General features: G+C 56.9%; 1 protein-coding gene across 1 annotated transcript in view; it reads right to left on the bottom strand.

Moving 5' to 3' along the window:
• Positions 1-23,971, bottom strand: part of LOC143958889 (stromal interaction molecule 1-like) — a gene marked incomplete at its 3' end in the record, with an annotated part of 70,277 nt that overhangs the window by 24,056 nt on the left and 22,250 nt on the right. The window contains 3 exon segments of the mRNA XM_077467871.1: positions 1,440-1,551; positions 7,059-7,173; positions 12,710-12,840. Coding sequence (XP_077323997.1) covers positions 1,440-1,551; positions 7,059-7,173; positions 12,710-12,840 — 358 coding nt within the window.

The raw sequence follows: 23,971 nt of genomic DNA, 5'->3' as shown, positions 1-23,971 counted from the left end.
TGGGAGACACACGGGTCCTAGGAGACAGCAGGGACCAGTGGGAACGCGCATGCGCAGTAGGGAACCAGGAAGTGAAGACGCAAGTCTTCACTTCCTGATTCCCTTACAGAAGATGGCGGTGGCGGCAGCAGCAACTGAGAGCCGAGGGACAGATCGGCTTTGGGTGCGGACATCGCCGGCACCCTGGACAGGTAAGTGTCCATATTTTAAAAGTCAGCAGCTGCAGTATTTATAAAAAAAAAAGTTGCGTCTGCTGAGCATAATAAAACACGCTACAACACACCTACCCTGGACCCTTTGATTGGTGGTATTTAGATCTGTGACGTCCTCTCCGTGGGCAATAAAATACCGCTGCATTTGGGAACTCATTTGACAGACTGGACTCAAGCCGGGTATTCCCGTCCCGAAATCCACCTGGTTCTTTTCAATCTGTGTGTTGCCCCTCTGTATTTAGAAAAGCATTGGATCGTGGCTTGTGTGGACGCAGGGATCCGTCTTTCTTTGTTCATCTGCTCTAGCCAGGAATGAAGGAACTCCCACCATGGAGTCATCTCCTTTACATTCCTGTCTGGATGTGGCAGCAAACAATACCGACATTTCCTTTAAATACCAAGTTGTGCGAACGGTGCCGGTTTCCGGAAAACGATTCAAGCATCGCTTGTGTGGATGCAGGGATTGGTCAATTTATTTTTTTTCCTCCCTTCAACCTGATCTAACCAGCAATGAAGGAACTCCCACCATAGAGTAACCGGTTACATTCCTGTCCGGACGTGGCAGCAAACAAAAATTTCTTCTAAACGCTCAGATGCGTGAACGGTGCCGGTTTCCGTTACCGTTTTCAGTGAAGAACACCGGCCCCGGGGACAATCGCTCAGAGTCTGCTGGTGCTCAGATTGTTGTCCCTCGAGCTGGAAAATCTCTGCTCAGGGTGGGATCTTTCACTAGTTATGGCTGTTCATAGTTATCTGCACTTTGCTATGTCCCCACAACCCACCTGCTCATCTCCTGCACAGGTCCAGCAAAATTTCAGGCTGCCAATCAAAAGGCCCACATGATGGTCAGGCCACTGAGATGCCCCATCCACAATGCAACCACACCACATATGCCCTTGTAATTGTAGAGCAGAAATAGCTTGAACACCTTACGATATCGGTTTGGCCAGACCACCAAATAGTGTAACCTAAAGGACAAAATCCCTCCCCCCGCCCACCCAAGGGACATGAGAGGCTCCGCCCCTTATATTTATTGCCCCATTGGTGTATTTAAATGGAAAAAAACAAATCTTCCTAAAAACAGATAATTTCCCAAATTCTAGTCATGTGATCTAGGCACCACCAATTACAATTGGTCATTGGCGGGGTGAAGGACGAGAGGCTCCAGCATGCTGGGAAATATCTGGGTCCTCCCGGGGGTGGAAATAGATGATAAGGGCCCCTCACCTGGGCATATCCCGACCGCTGAGCTGCAGCTTCCGGAAGATCTCTTCGTACTGCGGCAGCTCCACATAGTTCTTCAGCCACTCCACCACCTCGTCCAGCGTCCAGTTATATACTACGGGAGAGGAGAGAGGCGGGGTCACACAACACAGGGGAGGAGCCAAACACACATTCATTATTTATTCACATGCAGGTTCAACAATAATCCCGATGTCCAATCAGAGTACCGGGATTCAGAGGTTTGTCGTTCGGGAGGTACCTCCTTTATCTACAATCCGGAGATGAAGATGGGACAACCTTCTCAGGAGTTTCCCACTTTACCAACCAATCCCATCTCCGCAGAGGTGTACAGGAGAGCAACGTGTGCCAGCAAGTCACATGTCCGGCCAAGATCCCCCACAGACCCGGACTACGGCTCTGCAGAGGGAATTTCAGGAACTTCTGCCCCAGGGTGGATAAGCCAGAGGCTTCCAAGAGTGGAGACACATGGGTAGTTGGGGTGCAAATGTATCCCACATCCTCCTACACCTTCCGCCAGGCTCTCCTCCAGGTTCCCCCTACACCTTCCGCCGGGATCCCCCTACACCTTCCGCCGGGATCCCCCTACACCTTCTGCCGGGATCTCCTCCAGGGATCCCCCTACACCTTCCTCCAGGGATCCCCCTACACCTTCCACCAAGATCTCCTCCAGGGATCCCCCTACACCTTCCGCCAGGCTCTCCTCCAGGATCCCATCCCCCTACACCTTCCGCCGGGATCCCCCTACACCTTCCGCCAAGATCTCCTCCTCCTACACCTTGCGCCAGGCTCTCCTCCAGGATCCCCCTACACCTTCCGCCAAGATCTCCTCCTCCTACACCTTCCGCCAGGCTCTCCTCCAGGATCCCCCTACACCTTCCGCCGGGATCCCCCTACACCTTCCGCCGGGATCCCCCTACACCTCCCGCCAGGCTCTCCTCCAGGATCCCCCTACACCTTCCTCCGGGATCCCATCCCCCCTACACCTTCCGCCAGGCTCTCCTCCAGGTTCCCCCTACACCTTCCTCCAGGGATCCCCCTACACCTTCCGCCAAGATCTCCTCCAGGATCCCATCCCCCTACACCTTCCTCCGGGATCCCATCCCCCTACAACTTCCGCCAGGCTCTCCTCCAGGGATCCCCCTACACCTTCCGCCAGGCTCTCCTCCAGGATCCCATCCTCCTACACCTTCCGCCAAGATCTCCTCCGGGATCCCCCTACACCTTCCGCCAAGATCTCCTCCAGGATCCCCCTACACCTTCCGCCAAGATCTCCTCCAGGATCCCCCTACACCTTCCGCCAGGCTCTCCTCCAGGATCCCCCTACACCTTCCTCCAGGGATCCCCCTACACCTTCCGCCAGGCTCTCCTCCAGGATCCCATCCCCCTACACCTTCCGCCAAGATCTCCTCCGGGATCCCCCTACACCTTCCGCCAAGATCTCCTCCATCGGGATCCGTCTAAACCTTCTGCCGGGATCACCCTACACCTTTCGCCGGGATCCCCCTACACCTTCCGCCGGGATCCCCCTACACCTTTCCGCCGGGATCCCCCTACACCTTCCTCCAAGATCTCCTCCTCCTACACCCTGCGCCAGGCTCTCCTCCAGGATCCCCCTACACCTTCCGCCAGGATCCCCCTACACCTTCTGCCAGGATCACCCTACACCTTCCGCCAGGCTCTCCTCCAGGATCCCCCTACACCTTCCGCCAGGCTCTCCTCCTGGATCCCCCTACACCTTCCGCCAGGATCCCCCTACACCTTCCGCCAGGCTCTCCTCCTGGATCCCCCTACACCTTCCGCCAGGCTCTCCTCCAGGATCCCCCTACACCTTCCGCCAGGCTCCCCTCCATCGGGATCCCCCTACACCTTCCGCCAAGATCTCCTCCTCCTACACCTTGTGCCAGGCTCTCCTCCAGGATCCCCCAACACCTTCCGCCAACATCTCCTCCAGGATCCCCCTACACCTTCCGCCAAGATCAACTCCATCGGGATCCCCCTACACCTTCCGCCGGGATCCACCTACACCTTCCGCCAGGATCTCCTCCGGGACCCCCCTACACCTTCCGCCAGGCTCTCCTCCATCGGGATCCCCCTACACCTTCCGCCGGGATCCCCCTACACCTTCCGCCAAGATCTCCTCATCCTACACCTTGCGCCAGGCTCTCCTCCAGGATCACCCTACACCTTCCGCCAGGATCTCCCCACACCTTCCGCCAGGCTCTCCCCCAGGATCCCATCCCCCTACACCTTCCGCCAAGATCTCCTCCGGGATCCCCCTACACCTTCCGCCAGGCTCTCCTCCAGGATCCCCCTACACCTTCCGCCAGGCTCTCCTCCAGGATCCCCCTACACCTTCCGCCAGGCTCTCCTCCATCGGGATCCCCCTACACCTTCCGCCAGGCTCTCCTCCAGGATCCCCCTACACCTTCCGCCAGGCTCTCCTCCATCGGGATCCCCCTACACCTTCCGCCAGGCTCTCCTCCATGATCCCCCTACACCTTCCGCCAGGCTCTCCTCCATCGGGATCCCCCTACACCTTCCGCCAGGCTCTCCTCCATCGGGATCCCCCTACACCTTCCGCCAGGCTCTCCTCCATCGGGATCCCCCTACACCTTCCGCCAGGCTCTCCTCCATCGGGATCCCCCTACACCTTCCGCCAGGCTCTCCTCCAGGATCCCCCTACACCTTCCGCCAGGCTCTCCTCCATCGGGATCCCCCTACACCTTCCGCCAGGCTCTCCTCCATGATCCCCCTACACCTTCCGCCAGGCTCTCCTCCATCGGGATCCCCCTACACCTTCCGCCAGGCTCTCCTCCAGGATCCCCCTACACCTTCCGCCAGGCTCTCCTCCATCGGGATCCCCCTACACCTTCCGCCAGGCTCTCCTCCAGGATCCCCCTACACCTTCCGCCAGGCTCTCCTCCATCGGGATCCCCCTACACCTTCCGCCAGGCTCTCCTCCAGGATCCCCCTACACCTTCCGCCAGGCTCTCCTCCATCGGGATCCCCCTACACCTTCCGCCAGGCTCTCCTCCATCGGGATCCCCCTACACCTTCCGCCGGGATCCACCTACACCTTCCGCCAAGATCTCCTCCTACACCTTGTGCCAGGCTCTCCTCCAGGATCCCATCCCCCTACACCTTCCGCCAAGATCTCCTCCGGGATCCCCCTACACCTTCCGCCAGGCTCTCCTCCAGGATCCCCCTACACCTTCCGCCAGGCTCTCCTCCAGGATCCCCCTACACCTTCCGCCAGGCTCTCCTCCAGGATCCCCCTACACCTTCCGCCAAGATCTCCTCCATCGGGATCCGTCTAAACCTTCCGCCGGGATCCCCCTACACCTTCCGCCAAGATCTCCTCCTCCTACACCTTGCGCCAGGCTCTCCTCCAGGATCTCCCTACACCTTCCGCCAGGATCACCTCCAGGATCTCCCTACACCTTCCGCCAGGCTCTCCTCCATCGGGATCCCCCTACACCTTCCGCCGGGATACCCCTACACCTTCCGCCAAGATCTCCTCCTACACCTTGTGCCAGGCTCTCCTCCAGGATCCCCCTACACCTTCCGCCAAGATCTCCTCCATCGGGATCCCCCTACACCTTCCGCCGGGATCCACCTACACCTTCCGCCAGGCTCTCCTCCGGGATCCCCCCTACACCTTCCTCCGGGATCCCATCCCCCTACACCTTCCGCCGGGATCCCCCTACACCTTCCGCCAGGCTCTCCTCCGGGATCCCCCTACACCTTCCGCCAGGCTCTCCTCCGGGATCCCCCTACACCTTCCAACAGGATCTCCTCCAGGGTCCCCCTACACCTTCCGCCAGGCTCTCCTCCATCGGGATCCCCCTACACCTTCCGCCAGGCTCTCCTCCAGGATCCCATTCCCCCTTCACCTTCCTGCAGGATCCCCCTACATCTGTGGCCAGGATCCCCTACACCTTCCGCCAGGATCTCCTCCAGGGTCCCCCTACAGCTTCACCCAGCATGCCTCTATAGGTCCCCCCCCCCATTCCTCTATAGGCTCCTCCTCGCCTCCCCTCTGCCTGACTTTGCCAGTTCCTGGGAACAAGTCATCCCTGCCTCTCCCATCCCCCAACCTCTGAGCGCTTCCACCCAACCATGAAGAGAGGATGAGGGTGGAAACATCATCAGATCTCCGGCTCTTCTCATAAGATTGGATCTCAGAGAAGATAAGAATCTGAATGTTGTTTCCTTCTATGCTCCTCCAACCCCCGACACCCGTATACACGTCACAGTATACAGCTACAGGGTCACTTTTCATAACAGCTCCACCTATCAGCAACAAGTCCCTGACCTCCCTGCTGCAGGCAGAAGGAAGCATTTTCCTAGTCTCCCCTCCCCCAGTGATCAGACTGTACATTGTACCTTTGTGTCAAGTCACTGAGTGAGAGGCTGATCTGTGTCAGACATTTGTAGCCAGGACCTGCACAGGCACCAGGATTTACAGGACTGTCACCTCTGAGCCGTCATCTCAGTTCAGGAAGAAGATGATCATGACAACCCCCAGATGATGCCCAAATAAATACCGTGCCGTCCTTCTGGAGAGGGAAGCAGATGACCATACTGTCATACTGTAGGACTCTACGAGCGTGGGCAGCATGGGGCGTGCAGGAGGAGCGCAGTACAGAGCGCGGGGTGCGCGGGAGGGGTGCAGTACAGAGCGCAGGGCGCGCGGGAGGGGCGCAGAGCTACAATGGAATGGTTTACATCAAAGCATATTCATGTGTTAGAATGGCCCAGTCACAGCCCAGACCTAAATCCCATTGAGAATCTGTGGCCAGACTTGAAAATTGCTGATCACAGACGCTCTCCATCCAATCTGACAGAGCTTGAGATATTTTACAAAGAAGAAGAATGGGCAGAAATGTCCTCTCTAGATGGGCAAAGCTGGTAGAGACACCCCCAAAAAGACTTGTAGAGAAAGGGGGTTCTACAAAGTATTGACTCCGGGGGGCGCCATACAAATGCCCCTCCCCCACACTTTTCTCATATTTATTTGTATCATTTATCATTTTCCTTCCACTTCACAATTATGTGACACTTTGTGTTGGTCCATCACATAAAATCCCAATAAAATACATTTATGGTTTTGGTTGTAACAAAATGTGGGGAATGTCAGGGGGTATGAATACTTCTTCCAGGCACTGTATATGAGCTCCACCCTATATATACAGAATTGTGGGTGGAGCCAGGATGAAGAGCTCCTCCCTGGTAATGATGAAAGGTGAGCATAGGCCGAGCCACATTCCCTGTAATTAGTGATGGGTGGAGCCAGAATTGTAGGTGGAGTCAGAATGTGATTAGTGATGCTGGGTGGAGCTGGGATTGTGGGTGGAGTCAGGAATGATGATGGGTAGAGTCAGGATCACAGGACTCTCTATGCCTTCACCTGATCCCCTCCCCGGAAGGACGGCACCATCTCTACTAAGGCATCATTCATGATCTGTATTAATATTCATTGATCGGTATTGATGAGGAGTCTCCGGTGTTCTATTTGGGGAATCCCTTCTAGGAAGGAATGTGGGGGGCGATTGGTGGGGGTGGGGCGTGTAATCTGGAAGGTTCAGTGTCGTCACTCACCCTCAGAGACCTTCCAGGTTTTCCAGAGATCCTCCACACTGATCAGCTTGTCCTCTCCATGGAAGGAGCTGTGCTTCACCGTCGGATCGGGGTAGTTCAGATCTTCCCTCAGAAACTGCCGGGGGGTAAAGGAGAGTCCGATGAGAGCGGAACACACATCCCCCACCAGTCATAGCACAAGTCCACCCCCCCACCAATCATACGACAGGTCCTTCCCCCCCCCCACCCCAAGTCCACCCCCCCCCCCAACCAATCATACGACAGGTCCACCCGCCCCCAACCAATCATACGACAGGTCCACCCCCCCCCCCACCAATCATACGACAGGTCCTTCCCCCCCCCCACCCCAAGTCCACCCCCCCCCCAACCAATCATACGACAGGTCCACCCGCCCCCAACCAATCATACGACAGGTCCACCCCCCCCCCCAACCAATCATACGACAGGTCCATCCGCCCCCAACCAATCATACGACAGGTCCACCCCCCCACCCCAAGTCCACCCCCCCAACCAATCATACGACAGGTCCACCCCCCCACCCCATCAGTCATATGACAGGTCCACCCCCCAGTACCCCACCCCCATCAGTCAGTCATATGACAGGTCCACCCCCCCCACCCCAAGTCCACCCCCCCAACCAATCATACGACAGGTCCACCCCCCCCAACCAATCATACGACAGGTCCACCCCCCCCCCCAACCAATCATACGACAGGTCCACCCCCCCCCAACCAATCATACGACAGGTCCACCCCCCCCCCCAACCAATCATACGACAGGTCCACCCCCCCACCCCAAGTCCACCCCCCCAACCAATCATACGACAGGTCCACCCCCCCCCCCCCAACCAATCATACGACAGGTCCACCCCCCCAACCAATCATACGACAGGTCCACCCCCCCCACCCCAAGTCCACCCCCCCAACCAATCATACGACAGGTCCACCCCCCCACCCCAAGTCCACCCCCCCACCAATCATACGACAGGTCCACCCCCCCCCCCCCATCAGTCATATGACATGACCACCCCCCCCCCAACCCCCAGTACACCCCTACCAATCATACGGCAGGTCCACCCCCCATCAGTCATATGACAGGTCCACCCCCCAGTGCCCCACCCCCATCAGTCAGTCATATGACAGGTCCAACCCCCAACCCCCAGTACACCTCCCCCCATTCGGTCATATGACAAGACCACCCCCCCAACCCCCAGTACACCCCCACCAATCATACGACAGGTCAACCCCCCCAGTACCCCCCCCCCCCAAATCAGTCAGTCATATATGACAGGTCCACCCCCCAACCCCCAGTGCACCCCCCCCTAATTAGTCATGACAGGTCCACCCACCCAACCCCCAGTACACCCCCCCAGTCATATACGACAGGTCCACCCCCCCTACCCCCGGTACACTCCACCCCCCCCCCCATCAGTCATATGACAGGTCCAACCCCCAAATACACACCCCCCATCATTAGTCATGTGCCAGGTCCACCCCCCAAACCCCAGTACACCCCAACCCCCAGTACAACCCCCCCCACCATCAGTCATGACAGGTCCAACCCCCGGTACACCCTCATTAGTCATGTGCCAGGTCCACCCCCCCAACACCCAGTACACACCACCCCCCTCCACCATCATTAGTCATGTGCCAGGTCCACCCCCCCCCCCCCCAACACCCAGTACACACCACCCCCCTCCACCATCATTAGTCATGTGCCAGGTCCACCCCCCAACACCCAGTACACACCACCCCTCTCCACCATCATTAGTCATGCGACAGGTCCACCCCCCCAAACCCCAGTACACCCCCCCACCATTATTGGTCATGTGCCGGGTCCATCCCCCAACCCCCAGTACACCCCCCCCCACCATCAGTCATGATAGGTCCAACCCCCAGTACACCATCATTAGTCATGTGCCAGGTCCATCCCCCCAACCCCCAGTACACCCCCCAACCCCCAGTCATGACAGGTCCAACCCCCAGTACACCATTAGTCATGTGCCAGGTCCACCCACCCCCCCCAACACCCAGTACACACCACCCCCCTCCACCATCATTAGTCACGTGAAAGGCCCACCCAACCATCAGTCATATGACAGGCCCCCCAACCTCCAGTATACGCCACCCCCCTCCAACGTCAGTTATATGACAGGTCCATTCCCCATTACACGCCCCCCTCCACCATCATTAGTTGTGACAAAACAACACCCCCCTCCCCAAATGGGTTCCCTAACCATCCATTGAAGACAAGGACAGAGTTGCAGGAAGAAATGTGAAGATCTGGCTGTACTCAAATCTGTCCAGCTGGTTTCTGGACCCTGAAGACCAGAAGGTCCACATTTAGTGTCCTCCACCTGCATCACTGGTTCTGGAACACCCCCAGGTGTAGGGCCCATCCCCCAAATCCAGACCCCGATAAACAAGGAAGCTGGACTGGTACATTTTCCAATGAACAAAACTCGGATGAGAAGAAGTTCTGCCCAAGAGAACCCCCAACTACTGCTCCAAACTAACGATTCTTCTCTGAAAGCCCGTGGACACTATGGTGGTGGTGGTGGTGGTGTGGTGGTGGTGGTGGTGGTGGTGTGGTGGTGTGGTGGTGGTGGTGGTGGTGGTGGTGTGGTGGTGGTGGTGGTGGTGGTGGTGGTGTGGTGGTGTGGTGGTGTGGTGGTGGTGGTGGTGGTCCCACTGAAACCGGATCTGAAGTCCCTTCAGCCAGGAGCTCCAGCATTGTAGGGACAACCACTCTTGGAGCCGACTTCTGGAGGTTTAAGAGCCAACCGAACCCGTCTGAAGGTCTGGACCGCTCATATATAACATGATGACCCACAACCAGCACCGAATGTTCCCTCAACAGGAGATCATCCAGACTTCCCACAAGGAGAATGTTCTGGAAGCACAGCAAGGGGGGTCGGTACCACTCGAAGCACGAGAGACAGGCTAAAAGTCACAAACGGCAGGGAGACCGCAAGCGGCAGGGAGACCGCAAACCGGCAGGGAGACCGCAAACGGCTGCAAACGGCAGGGAGACCGCAAACGGCAGGGAGACCGCAAACGGCAGGGAGACCGCAAACGGCAGGGAGACCGCAAACCGGCAGGGAGACCGCAAACCGGCAGGGAGACCGCAAACGGCTGCAAACGGCAGGGAGACCGCAAACGGCAGGGAGACCGCAAACGGCAGGGAGACCGCAAACGGCCGCAAGCGGCAGGGAGACCGCAAACGGCAGGGAGACCGCAAGCGACCGCAAACGGCAGGGAGACCGCAAACGGCAGGGAGACCGCAAACGGCAGGGAGACCGCAAACGGCCGCAAACGGCAGGGAGAGCGCAAACGGCAGGGAGACCGCAAACGGCAGGTGGCGATCAGCTGGAAAGATGGGAACATGAAGTGTCTTTGAGGTGCACAGAGGTTCCTCTAGTTCAGGGATAGGCAATTAGCGGACCTCCAGCTGTTGCAGAACTACAAGTCCCATGATGCATAGCAAGACTCTGACAGCCACAAACATGACAGCCAGAGGCAGAGGCATGATGGGACTTGTAGTTTTGCAACAGCTGGAGGTCCGCTAATTGCAGATCCCTGCTCGAGTTGAAGGAAAGCTATGAAAACCTGGTGGATTCCATGCAGAATGTTTTGGCTCAAATAAAGGGATTTCGTCAGGACTGGGCTCGGTCCTCCCTTCTCAGAGCTCAGGCTAATTGCCAGTACTCATCATTCCACAGTGACTCACCTGATGATCAGATCCTGCTTGACAGCTTCAACTCCTTGGATCAGATCTCCTGTGCCTTCGCCTTGGTCAACATATCCGGATACTCTCTGCTGCGTTTTCCTGTTATAGACTTTTGCCTGGTTCCCCATTCCGTTTGCTGCTTCTGACTACGCTGATCTCTGGATTCCTGTTTTACTGGCTTGTTCTGACTACCGGCTCTGGTTACCGAACCCTGGCTATGTTTTGCCCATGTTTATTCTGTTTGTATCATTTCATGAAAGCAGCGATTCCCAACCAGGGTTCCTCCAGAGGTTGTAGGGGTTCCTTCATCATTGGGCAATTTCTACCTCTTGGATAAGGGGGGGGGGGGGGGTGATCCACTTTTTGGCAGATGACAATGAAAGGGTTGAAGTAAAAGCCCAAAAACAGTCCTGCCATAAGGACATAGGCCACAAACCCAAGAGACCCGCAAGACACTGGCACAATGGAAGCGGGTAGGGGGCAGAAAGTGGAACTCATATGAGACCTCCAGAGTCAGTCATCAAAGGTAAAATATGGACCATAAATTTGGTCTGCTGGTTCTGGTGGGTTTTGTGCCGTGTCACATAATCCCGCCTCCCCGGGGCTCAGCTATTGCCCTTTGTAAAATAGACTGAAAGAGGAAAACTGATATCTTTGCCCCAATCATCCAACAGCGGGGACACTGAGGGGCAATAACCAACATACACCACCCAATCCTGAGATTTCATCATCATTTCTTGGACACCACAACAGTCCAGTCTACTGCTGGGATTTGTACACCTGACTTATGAGGGGTTCCCAACATCCTTGTGCTGAGTTCCCGGGTCTCTACACCCGCTGTGCCCATTATGAGGGGTTCCCACCATCCCTGTGCTGAGTTCCCGGGTCTGTACACCCGCTGTGCCCATTATGAGGGGTTCCCACCATCCCTGTGCTGAGTTCCCGGGTCTGTACACCCGCTGTGCCTATTATGAGGGGTTCCCACCATCCCTGTGCTGAGTTCCCGGGTCTGTACACCCGCTGTGCCCATTATGAGGGGTTACCACCATCCCTGTGCTGAGTTCCCGGGTCTGTACACCCGCTGTGCCCATTATGAGGGGTTACCACCATCCCTGTGCTGAGTTCCCGGGTCTGTACACCCGCTGTGCCCATTATGAGGGGTTCCCACCATCCCTGTGCCGAGTTCCCGGGTCTGTGCACCCGCTGTGCCCATTATGAGGGGTTCCCACCATCCCTGTGCTGAGTTCCCGGGTCTGTACACCCGCTGTACCCATTATGAGGGGTTCCCGCCATCCCTGTGCTGAGTTCCCGGGTCTGTACACCCGCTGTGCCCATTATGAGGGGTTCCCACCATCCCTGTGCTGAGTTCCCGGGTCTGTACACCCGCTGTGCCCATTATGAGGGGTTCCCACCATCCCTGTGCTGAGTTCCCGGGTCTGTACACCCGCTGTGCCCATTATGAGGGGTTCCCAGCATCCCTGTGCTGAGTTCCCGGGTCTGTACACCCGCTGTGCCCATTATGAGGGGTTCCCACCATCCCTGTGCTGAGTTCCCGGGTCTGTACACCCGCTGTGCCCATTATGAGGGGTTCCCACCATCCCTGTGCCGAGTTCCTGGGTCTGTACACCCGCTGTGCCCATTATGAGGGGTTCCCACCATCCCTGTGCTGAGTTCCCGGGTCTGTACACCCGCTGTGCCCATTATGAGGGGTTCCCACCATCCCTGTGCTCTCATTCACACCCTTAGTGAGTAAACTCCCCATCTCCTTGTCTGCTCTCCTCCTCAGTGTTCCCCTACAATTCCCATTCACAGAATAGCGCCCTTTGCTTCCTGTTGCCATTGTTGGAGGTTTCTTTCATCTATAAAACTGTCTGGAAAGCAATAAATGCGAATTAGCGATGATTTCACATTAATAGTCTCACCTCATCGCTCTCTTCAACATCTACATTTCCATTGGCATCATCGTCCATCTGCTTGTGGATGCTGACCACCGCCTCGAAACTCAGCAACTGCTCTTCATTGTGACACAGGAGCTCATCGATCCGACAGAACTCTGCAGAGAAGAGAGAGCCATGAGAAGACATCCAACCTGCACCCCACCATGAGGAGACATCCAACCCCCGCCCCACCATGAGGAGACATCCAACCCCCGCCCCACCATGGGGAGACATCCAACCCCCGCCCCACCATGGGGAGACATCCAACCCCCGCCCCACCATGAGGAGACATCCAACCTGCACCCCACCATGAGAAGACATCCAACCCCCGCCCCACCATGAGGAGACATCCAACCCCCGCCCCACCATGGGGAGACATCCAACCCCCGCCCCACCATGAGGAGACATCCAACCTGCACCCCACCATGAGAAGACATCCAACCCCCGCCCCACCATGAGGAGACATCCAACCTGCACCCCACCATGGGGAGACATCCAACCCCCGCCCCACCATGGGGAGACATCCAACCCCCGCCCCACCATGAGAAGACATCCAACCTGCACCCCACCATGAGAAGACATCCAACCCCCGCCCCACCATGAGAAGACATCCAACCTGCACCCCACCATGAGAAGACATCCAACCTGCACCCCACCATGAGAAGACATCCAACCCCCGCCCCACCATGGGGAGACATCCAACCCCCCACCATGAGAAGACATCCAACCTGCACCCCACCATGGGGAGACATCCAACCCCCGCCCCACCATGGGGAGACATCCAACCCCCGCCCCACCATGGGGAGACATCCAACCCCCGCCCCACCATGGGGAGACATCCAACCCCCGCCCCACCATGAGAAGACATCCAACCTGCACCCCACCATGAGAAGACATCCAACCTGCACCCCACCATGAGAAGACATCCAACCCCCGCCCCACCATGGGGAGACATCCAACCCCCCACCATGAGAAGACATCCAACCTGCACCCCACCATGAGAAGACATCCAACCCCCGCCCCACCATGAGAAGACATCCAACCTGCACCCCACCATGAGAAGACATCCAACCCCCGCCCCACCATGAGAAGACATCCAACCTGCACCCCACCATGAGGAGACATCCAACCTGCACCCCACCATGAGGAGACATCCAACCTGCACCCCACCATGAGGAGACATCCAACCTGCACCCCACCATGAGGAGACATCCAACCTGCACCCCACCATGAGGAGACATCCAACCTGCACCCCACCATGAGGAGACATCCAACCTGCACCCCACCATGAGGAGACATCCAACCTGCACCCCACCATGAGGAGACATCCAACCTGCACCCCACCATGAGGAGACATCCAACCTGCACCCCACCATGAGGAGACATCCAACCTGCACCCCACCATGAGGAGACATCCAACCTGCACCCCACCATGAGGAGACATCCAACCTGCACCCCACCATGAGGAGACATCCAACCTGCACCCCACCATGAGAAGACATCCAACCTGCACCCCACCGTGAGAAGACATCCAACCTGCACCCCACCATGAGAAGACATCCAACCCCCGCCCCACCATGAGAAGACATCCAACCTGCACCCCACCATGGGGAGACATCCAACCTGCACCCCACCATGGGGAGACATCCAACCCCCCACCATGAGAAGACATCCAACCTGCACCCCACCATGAGAAGACATCCAACCTGCACCCCACCATGGGGAGACATCCAACCCCCCACCATGAGAAGACATCCAACCTGCACCCCACCATGGGGAGACATCCAACCTGCACCCCACCATGGGGAGACATCCAACCCCCGCCCCACCATGAGAAGACATCCAACCTGCACCCCACCATGGGGAGACATCCAACCCCCGCCCCACCATGAGAAGACATCCAACCTGCACCCCACCATGGGGAGACATCCAACCCCCGCCCCACCATGGGGAGACATCCAACCCCCCCCCCCCCCGTGAGATGACATCCAACCTGCACCCCACCATGGGGAGACATCCAACCTGCACCCCCCCCCCCGTGAGATGACATCAAAACCGCGTCCCCCACCATGAGAGAACCCAAGTACCACCTTCCCTCTGAGGATCCCCCACAGATGATCAATAGGGTTTAGGTCTGGAGACATGCTTGGCCAGTCCATCACCTTTACCCTCAGCTTCTTTAGCAAGGCAGTGGTGGTGTTGGAGGTGTGTTTGGGGTGGTTATCATGTTGGAATACTGCCCTGCGGTCCAGTCTCTGAAGGGAGGGGATCATGCGCTGCTTCAGTATGTCACAGTACATGTTGGCATTCATGGTCCCCTCAATGATCTGTAGCCCCCCAGTGCCGGCAGCACTCATGCAGCCCCAGACCATGACACCCCCACCACCATGCCTGACTGTAGACAAGACACACTTGTCTTTTTCAGATCCTCAGAGAGTTCTTTGCCATGAGGTGCCATGTTGTACTTCCAGTGACCAGTATGAGAGAGTGAGAGTGATGACACCAAATTTAACACACCTGCTCCCCATTCACACCTGAGACCTTGTAACACTAACGAGTCACATGACACTGGGGAGGGAAAATGGCTAATTGGGCCCAATTTGGAGATTCTCACTTAGGGGGTGTACTGACTTTTGTTGCCAGCGGTTTAGACATTAATGGCTGTGTGTTGAGTTATTTTGAGGGGACAGGAAATTTACACTGTTATACAAGCTGTACACTCACTACTTTACATTGTAGACAAGTGTCATTTCTTCAGTGTTGTCACATGAGAAGGGAGAAGAAATGTCACTGAGGGGTGTACTTACTTTTGTCACATACTGTATATGTGTGCAATATATATATACACACACACACACACACACACACACACACACACACACACAGTATTAGTTTTTTTTTTTTATTTCAGTGTTCTGGGATTAGAGAAAGCGCGGTGTGCAGGAGGAGTGCGGTGGTGACATGGACAGGAAGTGGAGGAGGAAGTGGAGGAGGAAGTGGTGACGGATGTAATGAGCAGAGATGACACAATCCCCGGGGAGAGATGTAGCCGGGTCACCAGAAAACCACTTGGGGTCTGAGGGGAGACGTCCCTTCACCCACCTGGCTGGACCCGACACTTCTGTGTGGATCACTATAGGTCAGTGATGGTGAACCTTGGCACCCCAGATGTTTTGGAACTACATTTCCCATGATGCTCTTTCACTCTGCAGTGTAGCAGAGCATCATGGGAAATGTAGTTCCAAAACATCTGGGGTGCCAAGGTTCGCCATCACTGCTATAGACCTTCTCTATGGTTCAAACTCCTCTCCGCATCCCCCTCTGCCCCCCCTCACCCCCTCTCCCTTCCTCTGCATCCCCCCTCTCCCCCTCCTCTCTGTGCCCCCCTTACCCCGCCTCCTCTCTGCATCCCCCTCTCCCCTCCTCTCTGCGCCCCCCTTACCCCTCCACCTCCTCTCCGCGCCCTCCTCTCAGCATCCCCCCTCTCCCCTTTCTGCGGCCCCCTTCTCCGCTTCCCCCTCTTACCCCACCTCTCCGTCTCCTCTCTGCATCCCCCTATCACCCCTACTCCCCCCTGCTCTCTGCACCCCCCCTTACCCCGCCTCTCCACCTCCCCCTCTCAGCCCCTCCTCTCTGCATCCTCCCTCTCCCCTCGCCGTGTTCCCCTCTCCACTTCCTCTCAGCACCCCCTTCTAAGCCCCCCCCCCCCTCTCACCACCTCTGCGTCCCCCTCTTACCCCCCTCCCATCCCACCTCCTCTCTGCGTTCCCCTCTCCCCCCCTCTGCGTCCTCACGCCCCCTTCTCTCTGTGTCCCCCCCACCTCCTCTGCATCCCCCCCCCCTCTTACCGCCCTCTCACCCCCTCTGTGTCCCCCCCCCCTCATTCCCCCCTGTGTCCCTCCTCTCAGTCCCCCCCTGTGTCCCCCCTCTCAGTCCCCCCCTGTGTCCCCCCTCTCAGTCCCTTCTCACTCCCCCTCTGCGTCTTGTGTCCCCCCTCTCCGCGCCCCCCTCTCACCCCCTCTCCTTTGCTCTCTGCGTCCCCCTCTCCCCCCTCCTCTCTGTGCCCCCCCTTACCCTGCCTCCTCTCCGCCTCCTCTCCGCCTCCCCCTCCCACCAACACCACAGAGTACGGAGCGCAGACTGATTGAGACGTTCTTCTCCCCTGTATCAGAAGAGTCATCAGACCGGTCAGACCAGCCCAACCTCCCACATACCTCCATCTAACACCCTCTGGGGGGGAGGGGCAGATGGTGACAGGACACTTGGGGGAGATGTCAGACGGAAGCACACGATGGGATGGGTCTGATCTGTGAACAATCAGATCTGTGCGAGTGCCGGGCGATGTTCCAGGTCATGTGACCCCCCCCACACCCCAAAAACCAACACCGCCGATGGCAATACTAGGTGTATGATGGCGGCCGGCCAATCCTTCCAGTGGACATCCACCCACATCAGGTTTCTTAGGGTTTAGATGGAATGGGGGGGGGGGATTTCCTGAAAATTCAACCATCCAATCAGATCTCAGAAGTCCTCACTTCCCATATTATACACCCAGCACAGAGCGCCCCCACCTCGGGGTACCGGAGGGGGAGGGGGGGCCACATACAGACCTCCCTCGTCATAGGACCGGAACCCACCCCATGTGGATCCTTCTGACAGCCTCCATCAGGTTTCCCCATTCTCCCCGGAGTTCCCCTATAACCACCTGACCTCCGAAAGGTTCCCCCCCCCCCCTTTATGGCTTGGTTTGCTATTCAGCACTGCGCTACTTTACACCAACCACATTTCTATCATTTCCTTCACACAGATCGAGCTTTCCATTGGTGGGATTTAATCACCGGGGGGGGGGGGGGTTTGTTAAATATTCCCCCAGTGACTGCAGTGCAAAGGAGATCACGGGGGGACCACAGGTCTGCGGTCTCCGAGCCCAGTGCTGAAAAGTTGGTAGAACTGTCTTGGGACCCCCTCTCCTCCCCTAAATGGCGGAACCCCGGGTCCTGGTCACAAGTGCGACTGTTACAACCCTGGAAGTTCTGCCGCTGGTCAGAGCTGAATTGGCTTCCCGGTGCTGCATGTCCGGGTGTGGGGTGGTGGGAGTTGTGCCGGCGGTGGATGGGCTGGTGGGAGCCCGGGGCAACGGAATGGCATTTCTGGCACCTGGGATTTGTAGTTAAAACATCTCCAATCTTCAGACAACGCCGGCCCCCCAGTCGTGGGACGAGTGTCCTCCCGCGGTCCCGGACAACGCCGGCCCACCAGTCGTGGGACGAGTGTCCTCCCGCGGTCCCGGACAACGCCGGCCCACCAGTCGTGGGACGAGTGTCCTCCCGCGGTCCCGGACAACGCCGGCCCACCAGTCGTGGGACGAGTGTCCTCCCGCGGTCCCGGACAACGCCGGCCCACCAGTCGTGGGACGAGTGTCCTCCCGCGGTCCCGGACAACGCCGGCCCACCAGTCGTGGGACGAGTGTCCTCCCGCGGTCCCGGACAACGCCGGCCCACCAGTCGTGGGACGAGTGTCCTCCCGCGGTCCCGGACAACGCCGGCCCACCAGTCGTGGGACGAGTGTCCTCCCGCGGTCCCGGACAACGCCGGCCCACCAGTCGTGGGACGAGTGTCCTCCCGCGGTCCCGGACAACGCCGGCCCACCAGTCGTGGGACGAGTGTCCTCCCGCGGTCCCGGACAACGCCGGCCCACCAGTCGTGGGACGAGTGTCCTCCCGCGGTCCCGGACAACGCCGGCCCACCAGTCGTGGGACGAGTGTCCTCCCGCGGTCCCGGACAACGCCGGCCCACCAGTCGTGGGACGAGTGTCCTCCCGCGTTCCCGGACAACGCCGGCCCACCAGTCGTGGGACGAGTGTCCTCCCGCGGTCCCGGACAACGCCGGCCCACCAGTCGTGGGACGAGTGTCCTCCCGCGTTCCCGGACAACGCCGGCCCACCAGTCGTGGGACGAGTGTCCTCCCGCGGTCCCGGACAACGCCGGCCCACCAGTCGTGGGACGAGTGTCCTCCCGCGGTCCCGGACAATGCCGGCCCACCAGTCGTGGTATGAATGTCCTCCTCCAGCAGAACGCACCAATCCTGAACTTACACAGAACAGCAAAGTTTCCTCTCATCTAGAATCAGGTCACCCATATTCAGCATCAGCAGAGGACTCATCCGACTAATTAACCTGGAGGCCCCCGGGACCCCCCCGGGACCCGTCTGCCCTCACCGCTCATTACACTTCATGGAAGAGAAAAAACAAAACATTCCATCTGGATGGGATCCGAGGCCGGCTCAGTGCCAGAAACTGTTCTACAAAGGATGAGAGCCGAGGAAAGAAGAAAAATACAATAGTATCCCGACAGAGAGAGGAGACCGCAGACCATAGTATCCCGACACAGAGGAGACCACAGACCATAGTATCCCGACACAGAGAGGAGACCGCAGACCATAGTATCCCGACACAGAGAGGAGACCGCAGACCATAGTATCCCGACAGAGAGAGGAGACCGCAGACCATAGTATCCCGACACAGAGAGGAGACCGCAGACCATAGTATCCCGACAGAGAGAGGAGACCGCAGACCATAGTATCCCGACACAGAGAGGAGACCGCAGACCATAGTATCCCGACACAGAGAGGAGACCGCAGACCATAGTATCCCGACACAGAGAGGAGACCGCAGACCATAGTATCCCGACACAGAGAGGAGACCACAGACCATAGTATCCCGACAGAGGGGAGACCACAGACCATAGTATCCCGACACAGAGAGGAGACCACAGACCATAGTATACCGACAGAGAGAGGAGACCGCAGACCATAGTATACCGACAGAGAGAGGAGACCGCAGACCATAGTATCCCGACAGAGAGAGGAGACCACAGACCATAGTATCCCGACACAGAGAGAGGAGACCGCAGACCATAGTATCCCGACAGAGAGAGAAGACCACAGACCATAGTATCCCGACACAGAGAGGAGACCGCAGACCATAGTATCCCGACACAGAGAGGAGACCGCAGACCATAGTATCCCGACACAGAGAGGAGACCGTAGACCATAGTATCCCGACACAGAGAGGAGACCGTAGACCATAGTATCCCGACAGAGAGAGGAGACCGCAGACCATAGTATCCCGACAGAGGGGAGACCACAGACCATAGTATCCCGACAGAGAGGAGACCACAGACCATAGTATCCCGACACAGAGAGGAGACCACAGACCATAGTATCCCGACAGAGAGAGGAGACCGCAGACCATAGTATCCCGACAGAGAGAGGAGACCACAGACCATAGTATCCCGACAGAGAGAGGAGACCACAGACCATAGTATCCCGACAGAGAGAGGAGACCGCAGACCATAGTATCCCGACAGAGAGAGGAGACCACAGACCATAGTATCCCGACAGAGAGAGGAGACCGCAGACCATAGTATCCCGACACAGAGAGGAGACCACAGACCATAGTATCCCGACACAGAGAGGAGACCACAGACCATAGTATCCCGACAGAGAGAGGAGACCACAGACCATAGTATCCCGACAGAGAGAGGAGACCGCAGACCATAGTATCCCGACAGAGAGAGGAGACCGCAGACCATAGTATCCCGACACAGAGAGGAGACCACAGACCATAGTATCCCGACACAGAGAGGAGACCACAGACCATAGTATCCCGACACAGAGGGGAGACCACAGACCATAGTATCCCGACACAGAGAGGAGACCACAGACCATAGTATCCCGACACAGAGAGGAGACCACAGACCATAGTATCCCGACACAGAGGAGACCACAGACCATAGTATCCCGACAGAGAGGAGACCGCAGACCATACTATCCCGACACAGAGAGGAGACCGCAGACCATAGTATCCCGACAGAGAGAGGAGACCGCAGACCATAGTATCCCGACAGAGAGAGGAGACCGCAGACCATAGTATCCCGACACAGAGGAGACCACAGACCATAGTATCCCGACACAGAGGAGACCACAGACCATAGTATCCCGACACAGAGAGGAGACCACAGTATCCCGACAGAGAGAGGAGACCGCAGACCATAGTATCCCGACACAGAGAGGAGACCACAGACCATAGTATCCCGACACAGAGAGGAGACCGCAGACCATAGTATCCCGACACAGAGAGGAGACCACAGACCATAGTATCCCGACACAGAGGAGACCACAGACCATAGTATCCCGACACAGAGAGGAGACCGCAGACCATAGTATCCCGACACAGAGAGGAGACCACAGACCATAGTATCCCGACAGAGAGAGGAGACCACAGACCATAGTATCCCGACAGAGAGAGGAGACCGCAGACCATAGTATCCCGACACAGAGAGGAGACCACAGACCATAGTATCCCGACAGAGAGAGGAGACCACAGACCATAGTATCCCGACAGAGAGAGGAGACCACAGACCATAGTATCCCGACAGAGAGAGGAGACCACAGACCATAGTATCCCGACAGAGAGAGGAGACCACAGACCATAGTATCCCGACAGAGAGAGGAGACCACAGACCATAGTATCCCGACAGAGAGAGGAGACCACAGACCATAGTATCCCGACAGAGAGAGGAGACCACAGACCATAGTATCCCGACAGAGAGAGGAGACCACAGACCATATTATCCCGACAGAGAGAGGGGACCGCAGACCATATTATCCCGACAGAGAGGGGACCGCAGACTATATTATCCCGACAGAGAGGAGACCGCGGACCATATTATCCCGAAAGAGAGGAGACCACGGACCATAGTATCCAGGACAGAGAGGAGACCACGGACCATAGTATCCAGGACAGAGAGGAGACCACGGACCATAGTATCCAGGACAGAGAGGAGACCACGGACCATAGTATCCAGGACAGAGAGGAGACCACGGACCATAGTATCCAGGACAGAGAGGAGACCACGGACCATAGTATCCAGGACAGAGAGGAGACCACGGACCATAGTATCCAGGACAGAGCTGGGCCAGAGGTCAGAGAGGAGACCATAGTGTCCCGACAGAGACCAGCCGGAGGACAGAGTGTTGATAGGACAGATTGGACCTTGTATGGCGACACTGAACTCTTCATCCCTACCAGGAAGCCACCCCCCACCCATAGACTGACACAGAGTGGGGGGGGGGGATTCCCTGGAAGAACGATCGTCTTATCAAACCGCTCCGACCTCCTCATACACCACAACCAGCCAATCCATCCACATGGAGAGAAGGACGACAGGTGTGTGCGTGGGGGGGAGGGGGGGCGAGGAAGAATGTAGATATGCAGAGATCAGAGAGATGCCGTAGATCACTGACCCCCTTTCAGAGATCGATCGCAGGACCCCCCCCAGATAATGCCTTCATCTCATCCCCTCTCCAGCAGCTGGTAACATCTGTTCAGGCATCACCCAGAGTCGCCGTCTACTTTCCAGGCTTCGGACTAAAATAAAATCGAACTGCAGCAAAGGAAAATCAAAGGTCTCTTGCTTCACCAAGCAGAGCAGTGTAAATCTCAGGACTGAATGGACACAGACTGTCAGTGATATGATCAGACTTTTCATGGAGTGACGGTCATGTGGGTGAAGTCAGCACATCAGGATGATTCTCCCACAACCCAGAATCTGATATTCACAAGGAAGTGTGAAATACGGGACAGCAAGGAGCCGAGCGGCTCTTCATCCTTACATACTGTCACATGACTCCCCGACAATGCCTCCATCTCTCCAACTGGACGGCGCCATTTCTATCAGTATATGGGGCACCAAGGAATGGGGAGACGTTCCGGGGAGCAGTATATGTGGCCTGAGATAAGTGGATCCTATTCGTGACCCTTCAGGGGAGATATGAAGTATCTAATTCGAGAGTTATTTATAGATGGAGGATAATCCTTCCCGAGCCTGAAAATTCCTCCATCCCGGAACAGAACGCGGTGCAGCGTCTGGAAACATCTCAAGATAATAATCAGAGCAGCTGTTGTGTTATCCAGCCGGCTTCTTCCAAGTACTGGAGGCTGAGAGGACAAGACCGACCCCCGGTGATTCCCACCACCTGGAGCAAGACGACGAGAGACTCCATTTCCATCGAACCATCTCATCAAATGATCTCCCATCCAACGTTCTACCACCCAACCGCCTCCCATCCAATAATCTACTATCAAACCATTGTCCCACCCAACCGCTTCCCATCCCACCCAATGTTCTACCACCCAACCGCCTCCCATCCCATCCAATATTCTACCACCCAACCGCCTCCCATCCCATCCAACGTTCTACCACCCAACCGCCTCCCATCCCATCCAACGTTCTACCACCCAACCGCCTCCCATCCAATAATCTACTATCAAACCATTGTCCCACCCAACCGCCTCCCATCCCATCCAATGTTCTACCACCCAACCGCCTCCCATCCCATCCAACGTTCTACCACCCAACCGCCTCCCATCCAATAATCTACTATTAAAACCATTGTCCCACCCAACCGCCTCCCATCCCATCCAATGTTCTACCACCCAACCGCCTCCCATCCCATCCAACGTTCTACCACCCAACCATTTCTCATCCAATAATCTACTATCAAACCATCGTCCCACCCAACCGCCTCCCATCCAATGTTCTATCACCCAACCGCCTCCCATCCAATAATCTACTATTAAACCATTGTCCCACCCAACCGCCTCCCATCCCATCCAATGTTCTACCACCCAACCGCCTCCCATCCCATCCAATGTTCTACCACCCAACCGCCTCCCATCCCATCCAATGTTCTACCACCCAACCGCCTCCCATCCAATAATCTACTATTAAAACCATTGTCCCACCCAACCGCCTCCCATCCCATCCAATGTTCTACCACCCAACCGCCTCCCATCCAATAATCTACCATTAAAACCATTGTCCCACCCAACCGCCTCCCATCCCATCCAACGTTCTACCACCCAACCATTTCTCATCCAATAATCTACTATCAAACCATCGTCCCACCCAACCGCCTCCCATCCAATGTTCTACTATCAAACCATTGTCCCACCCAACCGCCTCCCATCTCATGCAATGTTCTACCACCCAACAATCTACTATCAAACCATCGTCCCACCCAACCGCCTCCCATCCAATGTTCTACCACCCAACCACTTCTCATCCAATGTTCTACTATCAAACCATCGTCCCACCCAACCGCCTCCCATCCAATGTTCTACCACCCAACCACTTCTCATCCAATGTTCTACTATCAAACCATCGTCCCACCCAACCGCATTCCC

This window comes from Lithobates pipiens, unplaced genomic scaffold, assembly GCF_037356315.1.
Source record: "Lithobates pipiens isolate NorthernLeopardFrog02 unplaced genomic scaffold, aLitPip1_a1.2 Scaffold_63, whole genome shotgun sequence".
NCBI classification, from domain to species: Eukaryota; Metazoa; Chordata; class Amphibia; order Anura; family Ranidae; genus Lithobates; species Lithobates pipiens.
The sequence above is the reverse complement of the archived record's forward strand: the minus strand, read 5'-3'. Positions and strand labels throughout refer to the sequence as shown.